We start from the raw sequence: 16,284 nt of genomic DNA, 5'->3' as shown, positions 1-16,284 counted from the left end.
GCCAAACGCTCCCGAGGCGCCTCCTCTCGGCTGCCCCCGATGCAGACGGAGGCTCAGCCCCCGGGGCCTCGCCGAGGCCTCCCCCGGGCTGCTGCCGCCCGCGGCGCCGTGTGCCGGGAGGGCCGGGCCGCCGCCCCGGTGCCCGCCCAGGCCTCGGTGCCCGCTCTCGGGGCGCTGCCCTCAACAAAGATGGCGGCGCGGCCCTCGCCTCACGCCCAGCGCCGCCCCGGCCCTCGCCGCCCCTCCCTCCCCCCCCGCTGCCGGCCCCGTTAGCGCCGGGCCGGGCCCCGCGCGGCCGCTGTTGGCGGCTCCGGGCCGGGCCGGGCCGGGCCGGGCCCGCCGAGGCCGCTGTCGCCACGGCAACCGGCCCCGCAGCCAACCGCTCGCCGCTTCCGCTGACGTCAGCGCCGACACGTGGATCCAAGATGGCGGCGGCGATGGTGAGCGCGGCGGCGGCGGCGGCGGGCGGGGAGCGGGACCGGGAGGGGGACGGGACCGGGGGGGCCGAACCGGGCCGGGAAGGAACGGGACGGGACGGGCACGCTGCACCGGCTGCAGCCCCGCCGGCTCCCCCGCGGCCGGGCGCGGCTCCCCGGATCGGGCCGAGGCCTCGCAGCCTCCCGGGGCGGCCCCGTCCCGGCCCCGTCCCTCCCGGGCAGCGCCGGCGGGGAGGCAGCGGCCGGCCGCGGGGGGAGGCTGTCACGGCCCGCTGCGGCTTGTCAGCGGGGCCGGGCGGGAGCCTGTCGCTCCCCCCCCGCTGTCCCGAGCCGTGCCCCGGGGCTGTTCCCGGTGGGAAGCCGCTGAGGGAGGCCCCGGCGGCACCGCCCGGGGGAGCGCCCCGCAGCCTCCCGGTGGAGCGGGGAGCGTGCCCCCGCGCCTTCGGGGAAGGTTTTGGAGGAGGAGGCGCTGCGGGAGCAGGGTTGTGGGTAAAGGATGGGCGCTGCTGGCCGGCACCGGGGAATCCCGGAGCGCCAAGGGCGGCGGAAACCGGCCGGGGATCGGAGGGTGGGGGGTGCTCGCCTGGTTTGGTTTAGGCACCGGCGCGTGCTGCTGGCTCTCTCCCGGGCAGGGAGGAGGCAGGGCCCGAGCTTGTTTCGGGAGCTGAAGACGTTTCTCCGGGGGGATCTCCTGGCAGCCTCCTCTTTTACGAAAGGCAGAGGGCTGCTGACAGCCCTCCTGGTGTCAAAGGGGCTCTCAGAGATCCGTGTGAATGCAGCGCTTGTCTCCTTTCCAAAGCCTTTCAGCGACTCCTCTGAGCGCAAGTGTAAGCCGGGCAATAAAGCTGGGGCTGTGCAAACACTTGTGAGACACCCGGCGAGGCAGCCCGCGAGCGGGGCGGGGAGGTGGCAGGCTGGCACCTGGCAGGGGCGAGGAGCGGGTGCTGTCTGCGCCCGGCTAACGTCCTGATCGCCGAGCGGATACCGATCGTACGTGGCGGGGAGCTTGGGGTGCTCTGGTGTAGTGGGTCTTCATTTCCTGCCACGGAGCAGTGGGCGATTCCCTTCTTCCCTTTCTGACCTCGTATCAAAAAGTGTCGGTAATTGGACCAGGTGCTCAGAGCTTTGTGGGTCTGGCCGGACGAGTGGCTGGGCACAGGTCCTTTTCCCTGGTTTTCCTCAAAACCGAAAGTTAGAAGCCCTCGGTTGTTGCTGTTTGTACCTTTTGTCCTTCTCTGTGTAAGAGAGACGAAGCCTTATCTGTCATCTCATTCATACGCTATCCATTGTTGTCACTTCCTGCTTCCTTTTCTTCCCTCTAAGCAAATCCTTTGCTTTGTTCTCACCTTCCTGGGTGAATTATCAACCAGCAAGCCAGCCCTAACGTGGTGCCAGGTGTATCACCGGGCCGCAGGCTGCTGGAAATCGCTGCGGCTCGAAGGCTTCTTCGTGTTGGCAGCCTCTAGACAACGCCTGCCAGCAGCCGAGCAGGGGCATCCCGGGCCCCGATGGCCCGGCCGCGCTGGGCGATGCTGAAGAGCGTTGGCAGAGTGCCTGGGGAAAGGCTGCCTGCGGGCTCCTGTTTGCCCCTTCCCCTGGATAAACTTCGGAATTCAGACTCTGGCACTGGCAGCTTCCGAGCCTGCAAACTGCGTGCGTGTGTACACGTGTGTGGTCACAGAAAGGTGTCCGGGGGGGGGTCTTCTCCTGCTGGGTCCGGCAGGGGCGTAGCTCGACAACCCTGCTTTTTTGGCAGCGATTGGTGAAGCTTTCATGAATCTTTAGAAGAAAAAATAAAGGCAATAATTTTTAAGTCTTTCTAAATGAGATAAATCAAAGAAACTGCCCTGGAATTGTTTGCAAATGTTAAGTCTAGTGATAATTTCTGAGAAGTCACTTCTTGGGAGGGTTTCTGTGCGAGCTTCTGTTGGCGCCTGTGCAAGGCAAGAAGCGCGCTGTGGGGATGGCTGCAAGGAAGGCTTGAGTTAAACTATCCTCACCGTTAAGTGGTTCCTTCCAAAGTTAGTCACAGGGATGGATTTTCAAAGGAGATTGCCCGTCACGTTTTCAGGACTGACAGAAGTCCCGCAGGCTTCGGGCGGGCTGAATTTCACGCGATGGGAAGAGGCAGCCCCTGTCGCTGCTGAGGGTGGCCTCGTGCTCGCGTGGTGGCGCCCGCCCCGCCGCGGGTGTCCTGGGGTGGCGTGCCGCCTGCCCTCTCGGCCATTTCCCCGGGCTGACTTCCCTGGTCTGGAGCTGTGCGTGTCTGCCGTGCTGCGTGTTGCTTCCTGGTATCATTCCCTGGCACCTTAGAATAAAGACCAGCACCCGAGTGATTTTTCGTGCAAGCTTTTGGAAGCGTACAGGGTCGGGGAAGGCCACAAAGGCAGTCCCCTGCCCTCTGCAGTCTGTGCCTCACCGGGGCTCTGGGACTCGCCTGAAGCAGGGCTGCGTCCTGCGGGTTCTGATCTTGCGCGGGAGCCGATCTGCCCTGCGGGCGTCTGAACTGAAACGATTGCCGGGCCAGGCCCAGGAGCTGTGCAGGTGTTCTGGCACGTGTCCGCGTTGCCACGCTAACCGCTGGAGGAGCGGCGCCCCCGTGGGTACGGAAGCACAGGTCCTGCTCGGGAAGGCTCCAGGCTTCTCCCTGCACGTGCTCTGCCAGGCAGAGCTGGCTGCTGAGGAGCCCGCGTTGGAAATTTTCCTTCAAATTTCACTTTCAAAACTCGGCCCCACCTGTTGCGGAGCAGCGTTCCCGATTCTTGTTACCAAGTGCTTTTTCTTGGCAGCGCTTTCCGTAGTCCCCCTCAGCCTTTTCTGGTGCTTGGTACTGCCTGAGTCATCGTCATCTGCGTGCGGAGAGCCTGATTTCTGCCAAAGGTGTCATCGCAAACTTCATCTTCCACATGCCCGTGTGTCTCTGAGCGCCTTCCAGAGCTCTGTCCTTATTTTTGTCATCCTGCGAGCTTTTTTCCCTGATGCTGAGCTGCGTCGTGGCCCAGAGGGGCAGGGAGAAAAGAGTGGGATGGAAGGAGAGGTGATGCGCCCAGCCCCTGCTGAACCACCCCGCGCTGGTCGCCGCAGGCAGCGGTGTGGGGCAGCCCCTGGTGGGCAGGGTAACCCAGCGCCAGGGCTGGTGCCTGGTTCTCCAGTAAGCCTCGGGGTCGTGCTTCTCCTCACGAGCGGGGTGGGTGGGTGGGAGCAGGGAAGTCAGATGACAGCCTGCCGGGTGAACCGTTCCAGATAAACGCATCTTTCCTGCAGCTCAGCAAAGCCAGCGCTTTCCTGAGTGCAGGTGAAGACCCAGACAGAGCGGAAGGTGACCCGATGAGAGTCACAAAACGAAGCGAAGAAAGCTTTCCTAAGTTGTGTGTGATCCCTTGACCTTACAGAGTTTTTAACGTCTGGAATTAATGCTTTTTCAGTGTTGTTGCGCATATCTAACGTTGCTCTGGTGTTTATTTTACTATTTTAGTATTAAATATATAGACTTATATTTTAGTGCTAACATTAAATATAAAAATATGTTAATATTTCTTCTCCTTTTTGCAGGAAAGGCTAAGATGTTTGCTGGTCTTGCTGTTGTGGCTTCGTGGTACGGATTCTTTCTATGTGCCCGGTGTGGCTCCTATCAACTTCCATCGGAATGATCCTGTAGAAATAAAGGTGGGAGGAACTTGGGTCTGGTTCTATGTTGTTTGGTTTGGTTTTGTGTGTGTGTGTGTACATTTTTATTCCTTGTTTATATCAGCGTAGCTACATGGGATGGGCAAGTCAAACTTTGGGATCGATCCTGTTGGTAAATTTTTGGTGCAGCTTATTTCTCTTTTTTACTACTTGCGTGTAGGGTGTTGGGGATAAGCAGCCCTCAAGCGGTCACTCTTGTCACCTCACCCTGCAATTCCCAGCGCGATTCTCTTTCTTGTTTCTGATTTCTTCTACCAAATCCCTTCAGCAATTGCACCAAGGTCCTCAAGTTGTTGCTCTGTTTGGCCAAAGAGCGCACTCTTTCTGCAGTTTTGAAGCGAATTTAACCAGATTTTTTTTTCCGGCACCGTACTGACTCCCAAAATGCTCATGGAGGACGAGCCTGAGGATGGTAGGATAAAGCAGTAGCTGAGTCAGACTTTGTCGGTGTTCTCTTCTACCCAGTTTGCACATGCAATGTCTTCAAGTCAAGTGAAATCCATGCTGAGCCCTTTCCAGGAGTAGGCATTTGTCCTTGAGAGGTGGGGACCTCACAGCCCAGGCTTGCTGAAGAGCTGTTCCTGTACAACGTTGCTGGTAGTGAATGATGGAACCGCTTCTCCTGGGCAGGAGGAAGCCAGGCCCCGCTCCCAGACATCGGCAATTTATAGCCCTTTTCATTTATTTTTCTAAAGCTGTGGCCTCTGTCTCAGCAAAATCCAGCACCCTTGGGGCTGCTGAGGTTTGATGCTCCCACATGAAGCACAGCACAACTTGCTCTCTGGCTGCAGGCTGCCAGACCTGGGCTATTTTTAAGCAAATGTGATTTGCCTGTGGCTACAGTGAGCTTCCTGGAAGAGGGGGTATTGGAGTGGCTGGTCTCAGAGGGATTTCACGAGCCAAATGCTTCTTCAAGTGATAAGGCAAGTCTGCGTGTTTGCCAGCGCTCTTCCAATAAAGGAGCTTGGCTGCGTTACAAAACACTCCTGTTTTTCTGAGCAGCTGTGGCCTTGGCTATCGTGGTATATGTCTGTGCTTCCCTTGTGCCATGTGATTTGTGGGAACTCTCCAGAAATGTTTGGGTTTTGTCGCTGCCCTTTGTCTTCCCAATCTGGTGGCTCTCTGGCTTTTCTTCCAGTGACAAAAATTGCTCAACTCTTCATGTAACTAGAGGCCAGGCCTCTAGGTCTGGTGTGACATGATTTTTTTTGTTTTTAAATATTTTTTTAGGAAATAACTGCAGTCTCATAGGAAATTTGATTCTTGTATCTCAGAATCTCTTTCAAGCTCTTTGTTGTTTTGTGGGACTTCACCGAGTCATACATTTGTAAAAATAAAAAAAAAATAATTGCCGTGCTTCTTTCTTCAAGGGTTTCTCTGTTTGTGATTGAAATGCTGCTAAGTCCTAGGGTAGAGAATGTATGAGTAGGAACTGTGCAGAAGGAATATTTGTCTCCTTTCTTACAAAAGTGAACTTAGGAGAGGTGCGTTTACCAGAGGGCAGGAAACTGAGCTCTGTCATGGGGATAATCCTTCCTTTCTTCCTCCAGGCCGTGAAGCTCACCAGCTCACGAACCCAGTTACCATACGAGTACTACTCGTTGCCCTTCTGCCAGCCCACCAAGATAACGTACAAGGCTGAGAATCTCGGTATGTATCCGCCGAACAGCATGCTCCCCAGCACTAACCTGCTGCTTATGAGCTGAGTGAGAGTATGTTTAAAGGAGGAAGATGATTTGCAAGTATCCTCTCTAATGAACTGTTTGTGGAGAGCCTGCTCCCTCTATTTCTTCACATGCTGGCAGTTTGCAAACTGGAATGTCCGTATGCTGGAAAAAGGAAACAACTTACTTGAAGGAGAGCACGTAACCAGTCATACGTAGTGCTTGGTACTTCCAACAAAGTCAGCTACCCTCTAATTTTTTCTTTGCATCTGTGGTAACGGGGGAGACTTGCTCTCATGACCCTAGCTGTACAGTGCTCTGCAAACCAGGTGGCAGGGTCAGTGGCAAGAAGCCTGGCGGTCTTAAACCCTGCTCTTATTCTCCTGTTTTCCAGGCGAGGTTCTCCGGGGGGATCGAATTGTAAATACACCTTTCCAGGTTTCCATGAATGTGGAGAAGAAATGTGAAGTTCTTTGCAACTTTCCCAACAAGCCGGTCACTCTGACCGTGGAGCAGAGCAAGCTGATCGCTGAGCGGATCAGGGAAGATTACTATGTGCACCTGTGAGTCACCTGGAGCGTGGGTTTGTGTCGGTGGGGGTTCTGCGTTGTGGACAAATTTGATCTGAAATATGTGCTTTCAGCATTGCTGATAACCTCCCTGTGGCCACACGGCTGGAGTTTTATTCCAATCGTGAGGAAGAGGAGAAGAAGAAGGAGAAGGATGTGCAGTTCGAGCATGGATACAGGCTTGGGTTTATGGACGGTAACAAGGTAGAGAATCTGGGTGCTGTCGGAGGGGTGCGTAGAGGAGCGGTGGGAGTCTCTCAGAGCGTTGGAAATCCACCAGAGAGCATCAGGGTTAGGAATGCAACCGACGTTTTTATATAGAATAGAAATACAAGAGGTCTTCTAACAGAAGAGAGTGAGGGCAGGTGCTGGCATACTGGTACGCCAGCCAAAGCTCCTAGCATGGACCTGCCGTAAGGCTTTGGATGTGCCTGTGGAGTGGTTTCCCCTCAGTAGACCGAAGGTGTTGTACCCCAAAGGCTGGCTGATCTTTAACAATCTTGGAGCATCTCGTATTTAAAAAAAAACAACTGCAGTATTTATTAGCATTTATTCTAATATTTATTAGTAGATTGGCATGTGGAGGGAAGTTCCATTCGGAAGGTAGCAATTTGAATTCCTTCAGTGCAGTGCAATTGCTTATGGGTGAAAGAAACCTAATTACCAAAGGGGAGGAAAGGGTATGGGATATTAGAAAGTAAAAGCACTGGCAAACTGTAAAAAAACAAACAAAAAAACAAAACAAAACAAACAAACAAAAGATAACCACAAAACGTATTCCTGTTTGTAACCATCTAGAAGAAGTTTCTTAAGTTTGCAAATGGGAACTTAGCACGTGTATTCCTGTAGATATTTTTTTAACTGTGTGCCTTAAAGATTAGCTGTATTTGACTTAACCGATGTATCTTTTTAACATAGTCAGGAGTTCAGTTGCACACACAGCTCTGATCGCTTGAGTATAAGTTCTTACGGGTGAATGAACTTTCTGTGCCTGCAGAGAGAGCTGCTGCACTTTGTTCCTGCCGTAGGTGATGTAAGAGCTTTTTGAAAGTACAAGCTTAGGACAGCTGTGAGCACCAGCAGACTGACTGATGTTTGTCTGTTAGAAAAAGCAAGCAGGAAACTCAAGGCTGTAGCTGCTGAGGTCCTTCCACCATAAATTCTGTGGTCCTTTTGCCACTGAAGTCTCCCCTGAGTGCACGATTGAGATGTATCTCAATGTAATGGTATCATCTGAGCCAGAAATAGACTGGAACCTCGTCACTGATGCTTGGAGTGTTTGAGGTGTCACCTCTTCAATACCTGTGTTCTCTCCTCTTGTTCTTTAAACTTGGCAGTGTTAGCTTGATCTCGCACTGTAGCACAATGTATCTGGGAACAGCAGGAGTCTTCACTTTCACTTCACTTGCTTTCTCCAGTTGCTTCTAAACTTTGCTTGTTCCTCTCTCGGGTGGCTAACATTATATTTAATGTCAATCTGTTTTAGTTCTACCTGCACAACCACCTCTCCTTCATCCTTTACTACCACAGAGAGGATGTGGAAGAAAACCAGGAGCCCACCTACAGGGTTGTGCGCTTTGAAGTGATTCCCCAGAGTATTAAACAAGAAGGTGAGTGACTTCTAGGGAGGGGAGCAAGGGAGAAGAATCTCTTGTAGGCCAAGTGTTGAACACACGCTGAGGTACCAGTGCCAGTTGTTACTTCCTTGTCTCAGGGCACAGAAAGGAGGGAGTCTGAATTATAAGAACAATATTAGCTGTAACAATAATATCTTTCCTTAAAATTTGTTTATGCTGTTCACTGCTGATCGGAAGAATAGTTTTGCAAACCGCAGAGCAGCTGGGAAAGGAATGAATGTTATCCCTGCTGTATTTGGAGTAACAGTGGCACAGTGCCTTGAACTTGGGGCCAGGCTGATCAGCGGGAGAGGTGGTGCCTCAGGGAAGCTCTGACCTAGTGTGTGCCGTGTTTTCTGTTACAGACTTGAAGGCTGATGAGAAGGGGATGTGCACCCTACCTGAAGCCACAGGCTCTGCCCCTCAGGAAATCGATCCCTCTAAGGAGAACCAGATGCTCTTCACGTACTCTGTCCACTGGGAGGTGAGGGAGTAGTGGGAAGCTGGCTGGCAGCTAACTGCCCCTGCCTGGCACGGGCTGGCAGTTCGTGCTCCAAGTATTTGTCACGGGGGTGTTGTGGAAGACATCGGGACGGTGCTGGTGTGAGAAGACACGGGGCAATGATAGCTGCTGGGGTGTCTGAAGGGCTTCTGGTCACACCGTGCTGTCCTTTCAGGAAAGCGACATTAAATGGGCTTCCCGCTGGGACACCTACCTGACCATGAGCGATGTGCAGATTCACTGGTTTTCTATCATCAACTCGGTTGTGGTCGTCTTTTTCCTTTCGGGTGAGTGAGATGTGTGGGCCGAAGAAGGTTTTACCGTAAGTGCAGGGAATTGTCTTTAAGCCTCAGTTGCCTGTAGCTCAAGGAGGAAGTGGCCGTGTCTGAACCTGCTTGGAAGGGGCAGGAAATGAGCGTTAGCACGTATAAAACCTCCTGGTTCGGGCAGCACCCCGTGGGGTCAGGCTGCTACCCGCTTTTGCGCTCTGACTGGGGTAGTTGGGGGAGTAGAATCGTTAATGTGTTTTTTTTTTTTTTTAAAAAAAAAAAAAAAAAAGGAAAACCAGGAAAGCCACAGGGCCTTCTTCGTGCTGAAATTCTGCCTTCCCTACTCCCTGGGGCTTTGTTTCTGTTTTTGCTGTAGGCTGGGGGAGAAGAGTTATGATTCAAGGCCTCCTCTCCTAGCCAGATCTGTGTATGTTGGTGGGATCAGTGTGGTTGCACAGCATGAGAGCAGCAGGGCCACGCAGGAGCCTCTGAGCTAACCTGTACTTGTTTTCAGGTATTCTCAGCATGATCATCATCCGCACCCTCCGGAAGGACATTGCCAACTACAACAAAGAAGATGACATTGTATGCCGTGTTTGTTCCTGGGGCTGGGATCGGAGGGGGAGGGAAGCACAGATGGGGAGGGATTTGGTTTGAAGATGTGGCTGTAGTATCTCTTCCCACCTTGCCTCCCATTTTTCTTTGAACCCTGAAGATCGGAGAGGCGGTTCCGTAATGTGCTCTCAGGACGCGTCCCATCACTAGAAGTATCCAAAGTCAGATGGGGCCCTGAGGAACCTGATCTAAAGAAAGATGTCCCTGCCCGTGGTAGGGGGGATGAGGTAGCTGATCCTTAAAGGTCCTCCCAAACTGTTCCTTGATGCGATTCTGTGACACCTTTGACACTCTGTATACGACAGCTAATTACTGGTACAGATGTCTTCATACTTAGGTAATGACTGGTGACAGTTCCATAAACATGTGTCCTGGCACTGGCAGTTCAGGTCTTAACTGATTGAAGTGCAAGAGGAAAGAAGCTTGTTAACTGGAGCAATATGATTCTGTAGAACTAGATACAAGGAAAGTAGCCTCTTAGGGTGGCTGTGATAGGACCGTTATTTCCACTGCTAAACCGTATTTAAATACGTTCTTGTTGCTGCAGGAAGATACCATGGAGGAATCCGGTTGGAAACTTGTGCACGGAGATGTCTTCAGGCCTCCCCAGTACCCCATGATCCTCAGTTCTCTCCTGGGTTCTGGAATTCAGCTCTTCTGTATGATCCTGATCGTCATTTGTAAGTGGCACGTGTTGCACGGGGCGGCCATAACAAGAAGAGGAACAGTGTGCTCAAGGGTGTTTGCAGCTCCAAACTGCAACTTCAGTCTAGGCTGACCTTAGCTTGAGTGAAGTCACATGAGTCTGCTTCCTGATGGAGGCCGTAGGCCTGTGCTCAGCATTTCTCAGTTTCTAGATAGATGCCTTCAGCTGAGAGATGCTTTTTGAGTTTGTATTCTCTGTAATCAAGATATGAGAGGCAGGGATTCTGCAGAAACAAGCACTGGGTGGTAATGGTAACTGAGAGACGTTTGCGCATGTGTGCTTTGCCTTCTGAGCTGCACCTGCTCAAATCTCTGGGCAGCGAGGCTAAAGCATGATCTATAGCTTGAGAGCAAAGCTGTGGCTTTCTCTCTGGCCAGTGCTGGAGGATGTGAGTGTGTTAGGCTTTGAAGGAAATGAAGTCTGTGCAGGAGGTAGCGATCCCAGGTGGCTGCATTCAGCTTGTGGGATGGCCCCTGGCCTCCAGGTGCAGACTGGCACGTGTGCATCAGAGCCATTGTGCTTTGTCCTGGTTTTTCCTCCGCAGTTGTTGCCATGCTGGGGATGCTGTCACCTTCTAGTCGGGGTGCACTGATGACTACTGCCTGCTTTCTCTTCATGTTCATGGGGTAGGTGCCCACTGCTTTCCACAACTGAACTGTCCTGCCTACACCTGCCCTCCCTTTCCCCAGCAATGAAAGCTCATTTTCTTTGTGTTGGCTTGTTTCTGTCCAGGGTATTTGGTGGATTCTTCGCTGGCCGCTTGTACCGGACTCTGAAAGGACATCGATGGAAGAAGGGAGCCTTTTGTGTGAGTCTCTTGGTGCTCTGTGCTGCTTATCCAGGTTGATGATGGCATGGTCTGGGGTTAAGTTCCACATGCATTTGTGGGTAGCTGGATGCACGCTGGCTGGACGTGCAGAGATTTGGTGTGGATTGAGTCCGTGTAGCTTTACATGAAAGGGTAAACACCAGAGCACGTACTGCTGCAAAGCAAGAGGGTTGTCTGAGATCCTCCCCACTGCCCGTCTGCTGTGGGAGCAGAAGGGATGCTTCCTCCACGTGTGCCTTGTCCCAGCAATGGACTCATTAAAAAGAAGCATCTGGTTAATAAGTCAGGTGTTTTCTCTTAACTTGTGTTTGCTCTTGCAGACAGCTACCTTGTATCCGGGTGTCGTTTTCGGTATCTGCTTTGTCCTGAACTGTTTCATCTGGGGGAAACACTCCTCCGGAGCGGTAGGTACCTCCTTCATCCTGGGAGCCTGCTGGAGTGGGAGGCGGGTGACTGGGCTGTTGGGGGGTTGCCTACTTTCACAGCACCTTTCTCATGTGGGCGCCAGTGCAGCGAGTTGGGCTGGCCAGTGACTTCAGTCTCCAGGGCAGATGAACTTGTTTTTATGACTCTGTGTGATTCCAGGTGCCTTTCCCTACCATGGTGGCCTTGCTCTGCATGTGGTTTGGGATCTCATTGCCCTTGGTCTACCTGGGGTACTACTTTGGATTTCGCAAGCAGCCGTATGACAACCCCGTGCGGACCAACCAGATTCCCAGGCAGATCCCGGAGCAGAGGTGGTATATGAATAAATTTGTCGGGTGAGTGATGAGTGTCTAGGAAATACGGTGAGTTAAGCCCCTTTCCCTCAGTTCTCTTAGGCTGCTGACCATCACCTTTCTGCTGGTGTCTGGACACAGCCAGGTCACAGAGGTGTTTTCCTGAGTAATGCGGTATCAGAGACTTAATCTTGACATGTTTAATGTACCCACCAACAGTAGCAGCTGAGTCATTTACTGCATGAAACTTATTCTAGCAATCTGGAGCTGTAGAGCTTCTGCCAGCAGTGCTCTGGGTGGTTACAGGGAGCTTCTAATGGCCAGACAGTTATGTTGTGCTGCTTACAGTTTCTCTTTCTCACTCTATAGGATTCTCATGGCTGGTATTCTGCCTTTCGGAGCTATGTTCATTGAACTGTTCTTCATTTTCAGTGTAAGCATTTAACCCACTTCATTCTTGAATAGGATTCCTCTCGTGCCAAAGCCAGTATGTCTGTGAAAGGGAGGGAGCACCCACCTGGGGCAGTTCCGTACTCCTGTACTTACTGGAGGGGCTGACAGGTTCCCTCCGGGTCTTTCAGTGTTGTTCCTAGAGAGAGCTGGGCTGTGGGTCTCTGCAGACTGTCTTCTTGCTGAAAACACCTGGAGATGTCTGCAGAACCTTCTTTTGAAGGGTGATTTGAAGGATGGTGGTGAAGATAACGCTTGTTGTAACGTTATGTCAAGGAGGGGACCTGACCTTAAGACATTCAGCTGCTGCTTATTTCTCACCTTTCTGTGGACATGGAGGAATTTGCTGTTCCATTGCTAGGAGGATGAAGGGGAGTGAGCAAGCTACCTCATAGCTGTCTTTGGGTATCTTTTTGCAACTCAGTCCCTTTGGGAAATGCACTTGAACTGATGTCTCATCTCTGTGGGGCTGAGGGTCCCTCATTTTTTTTTCTTGCGTTAGCTGGAAGAAGTTACTCTCACATCTGTTTATTGATTACAGAAGCACAGAAACAATTTTATGCTGTGTCTTTGTTTCAGGCAATCTGGGAGAACCAGTTCTATTACCTTTTTGGCTTTCTCTTCCTGGTGTTTATAATCCTGGTGGTATCCTGCTCACAAATCAGCATTGTCATGGTGTACTTCCAGCTTTGTGCTGAGGTGAGATTTCCCTTGTCATAGTTTCAGTAGCTCAGGGTGCACGCTCGTTGCTGGCAAAGCACAGGTCACGTTATTGCTGCTGCTTAGCAAAAATCCAGCACGGCCCAGATTCGTGGGTGTGATTGTTCTTTACACCTCTAGACTTTAAGGAGAGTTGAAGCTATTTGACATCTAGGCTGGGAACTGTGGTTTCATACCGGCAATTCTGCTGGGAGCAGGGTATTTTGAGCTGACATCTCTTCCCAAAGACACCATTTAATTCCATCCATGTCTGAAGAGAAATGCAGGGCCAAAGGCTGAGCCATGTTCTCCGGTAGGAAGTGCTGTGATGCTGACCTGGCATGTTTCACTGTCAGCTTTTTGTCCTTGTTTGGAAATAATTCTGTGACAGAGTAGCTCCCCATGCCCAAATTGTGGTTTTGCTTTGAAGGAAAATGGGTAATGTTCTCCCTGTCCCAAAAAGTTCACAGCTCCCGAGCCAGTGGAGCTGGTGACATGAAAAGGAAGCCTGTGGAATAATGCTGAGGCTTTTTACCCTGTCAGGATTACCGCTGGTGGTGGAGGACCTTCTTGGTGTCTGGAGGATCTGCCTTCTACGTGCTCATCTATGCCATCTTCTACTTTGTGAACAAGGTATTGTTATCCCTCTCGTACCAAAGTGCCACTTTTCTAGGAGAGATTGTTGGATCCGGGGAAGGAAATGATGGGGCTGCCTAGTCCGAGTCCATCCCTGTGCTAGCACAAGGCAGCTGAGCAGCCAGCTGTGCTGATGGCATTTCCAAAGCAGGGAGGAGGATTTAAGTACCTGAGGCCCCTGCCTGGGATACCCGTGTGGAGCGATCAGTTGCTAGCAGTGGTCCCCAGCCCCTCTCTTGAAGGGGACATCTCAGCTGAACCACAATGCGCTGAGCAGAGGGTTGCTTCTACTTTGAACGCCCCTTGTTGGGGGTGTTGGCTGGTGTGGGAGCTGACTCATGCTACCTCTGAACATGATTTTACTTATTTTTAACTCCTCTTCTGTTTTAGCTGGATATTGTTGAGTTCATTCCCTCCTTACTGTACTTCGGCTACACCGCCCTTATGGTCTTGTCCTTCTGGCTCCTCACTGGCACCATTGGCTTCTATGCAGCCTACATGTTTGTCCGGAAGATCTATGCCGCAGTGAAAATAGACTGAAGATGCACAGAGCCAGCAGAAAGCAGACACCTCTGAATACATGTCCTCCTGGGAGCGAAGGAGACATCTTCTCCCAATTCTTTTAAGGAAACAAAATCCAGTGGGAGAGTGACGAGAAATAAATAACTCCTCATTTTGGAATGTAACTTTTGGCACAGTGTACATGGATTCTGGGCTACTTCTGGGGGGATAAGGGGCCTGTAGATACCTTACATTTTAACTTTATTATCCTGTTCCAGATTTGAGGGAGTTTTTTAGCAGAGAAATATCCCTCTGTATACGTAAACCCCTTTTTGCTAATTCATCTTTTTTTTTTTTTATGTTGATGATGAATGGATTTAAGACAGCAATGGAAACACTTGTGAAAACATTTTCTTCCAGCCCCTAGGGTGCTCTAGGATTCAGGGAGACTCTTCAGACAAGTATCAGACTGGATTTCTTTCCTGCCTTCATGTCTGCACAGAAGAGGGAACTTGACTGTGGCAAAACAAAAGGATCCTAAAGGCTCACCCAGCATGGGTCTGGCGTGCTCTCGCTGCAGAAGTCCTGGCATCAGCTTGTTTACAGTTTGATGGAGGTGCCATTCGGAGCCTAGGAAGTGCAATTTCACCGTGAGAGAGCTGGAGAACTGCAACCCTCAGCATCATTTCTCCCAGCTTCTGGCCTTGGACAGCGTGGGAGGGTGGGATTTCCTCTTTTGGAAGGCGCAGCGGGCCGCAGTGTTCTGGTGGAAGCGTGCGATTGTGCTGGTGCTAGAACACGCCACTGGAAGGATGCGTGAGGTAACGGCCAGGGTTTGTGGTGTCCGTAGCTCTGCTCCAGCCGGGTGAGGAAACGGGGCCGCCTTCCTTCCTGGGAACCCCACGGTTCTGGGAAGCCTGAAGTCGGCGCCGCCGTTGCGTTAGTGCCAAGCAATCTGATGCAGTGTTGGGCCTCGGCTGCGGCGAGACGTGCGCCGGCCGCGCAGAAGGGGCTGGGGACGGGGAGCGGCCCCAAGGAGCTCTCCCATTGCCAGAAGCGGGCTGCCTCACTGCCTGCCCTGTTCCCCAGCTGCTCTTGCTGCTCTCTTCTCCTCTCTTAGATTCTCTACCTCCAGGGAACAGAAGTTCACACCCCCTCAGCTGTATTTTGTTCTCCACGAAACGGTCGAAGTCCTCTGGGCAGCCAGTGTGGGCTCTTCTGCAGCAGGCTCTTCTTTTTCTGTGGCTTGATGCCTGAATAAGCCCCTGGGAAGATCTTTTTAAACGAGGTTTGAAGTTTTATGTTGGTCATTTATGATGTTTACCAGTAAAAAAAACTTCCACGTTGCAGTGAAGCAACGATGCTCCCTCCATCCCCAGAGTAGCTGGATTCAGTCGGGGCTACAGGGGAGAGATGTGGTGGTTTGTGAGATCTGTAACAATTTTGGATTTGCTTCTTTCAATATTAAGAAATAAGGCCTCCAGGTGACCCGCTGTCCCAGGTGACACCATTCCAACACAACTGTCTCAAGCCCTCCCTGTTACCAGCACTGATGCATGCACTTGAGGGGTTTGGGGCTATTTTAATCCGAATTGCCCTAAGAGTTTCCACGAGGTCCACGCAAGGACCTGTGCCTCTTATTGATGGCCTTGCTCCCCGCGGGGAGCTGGCTTCACAGATGGTTTGATTCCTCCTCAGCCCCAAGCCTTTCTGGCCTTGCCTAATAACTTCCTCAGCCATGCGCCATGCCAAAGTCTGAGCAGGCAGGAATCAAGGATGGAAAAAAGAGAGCAGGGGATGCACGAGCCAGCTGTGCTGTGGAGTACTGCGTCGGTTCTGATTTAAGATCTTTGAGATTTGTTTTTTTTTTTTGCTATCCCCACCTGTGGAGAGGCTCAGCCAGCATTGATTTCTCTCCTTCCCCCCGGAGTGTTTTCTCTGTATTCTTTGTAATTTTTAATTAATGTATGTATTCTTTGTGCCCTACTGTAAATAAATCTGCCATTGTCCTGTTCCGGGTTCTCCCAAGCCACCTCTTTTGATTTTCTTCTCGTAACGTTTAGCCTGTTTTGGCACCTGTGTGGTCTTTGATGTGTGGCTTCGGTCAGAAGCAGAGCCTGGAGTACGTTCCAGTTTCTTCCGTGATATTTTTCTCCTGCTAAACTTGATGGAGCACTGAAGCTTCTCCCAGCGTGGCATGTCCTGTATACTGCTGTGTGTTGTGATTAAAACCCCGCCGGTGAAGGCATTTTGGTTTGTTCCTCGCTGTACTGCTGTCGTGCGCTGTGCGGGAAGAAGGCAACTCGCTTCTCTCAGCGTGAGACGTGTGGCTGGACTCGCGCAGCGCTACGGGCTGGAGCGCCACGAGGGGAGGGATCGTCGATG

The 16,284-nt window shown here is 52.0% G+C and overlaps 1 protein-coding gene across 1 annotated transcript; it reads left to right on the top strand.

Annotated features, from left to right (window-relative positions):
* Nucleotides 1-301: 301 nt before the first annotated feature.
* TM9SF4 (transmembrane 9 superfamily member 4) lies at nt 302-15,927 on the top strand. Its single transcript, XM_083801005.1, has 18 exons — nt 302-440; nt 3,990-4,103; nt 5,675-5,774; nt 6,183-6,351; nt 6,432-6,561; nt 7,844-7,967; nt 8,339-8,457; nt 8,651-8,762; nt 9,259-9,329; nt 9,907-10,039; nt 10,610-10,691; nt 10,798-10,873; nt 11,215-11,298; nt 11,480-11,655; nt 11,983-12,046; nt 12,643-12,762; nt 13,306-13,395; nt 13,789-15,927. Exons 1-18 carry the CDS (start codon nt 426-428, stop codon nt 13,936-13,938), a joined length of 1,929 nt encoding a protein of 642 aa, XP_083657131.1. The 5' UTR covers nt 302-425; the 3' UTR covers nt 13,939-15,927.
* The last annotated feature ends 357 nt before the right edge of the window (nt 15,928-16,284 follow it).

This window comes from Anser anser (assembly GCF_964211835.1).
Source record: "Anser anser genome assembly, chromosome: 16".
NCBI lineage: Eukaryota > Metazoa > Chordata > Aves > Anseriformes > Anatidae > Anser > Anser anser.
This window is presented reverse-complemented; position numbering and strand designations above follow the sequence as displayed.

Bases quoted from the DNA above. Each gene is read 5' to 3' on its own strand.
- TM9SF4 (XM_083801005.1), top strand. The intron at 4,104-5,674 runs GTGGGAGGAACT...TTCTTCCTCCAG, and splicing joins ATGATCCTGTAGAAATAAAG to GCCGTGAAGCTCACCAGCTC. The intron at 11,656-11,982 runs GTGAGTGATGAG...CTCACTCTATAG, and splicing joins TATATGAATAAATTTGTCGG to GATTCTCATGGCTGGTATTC.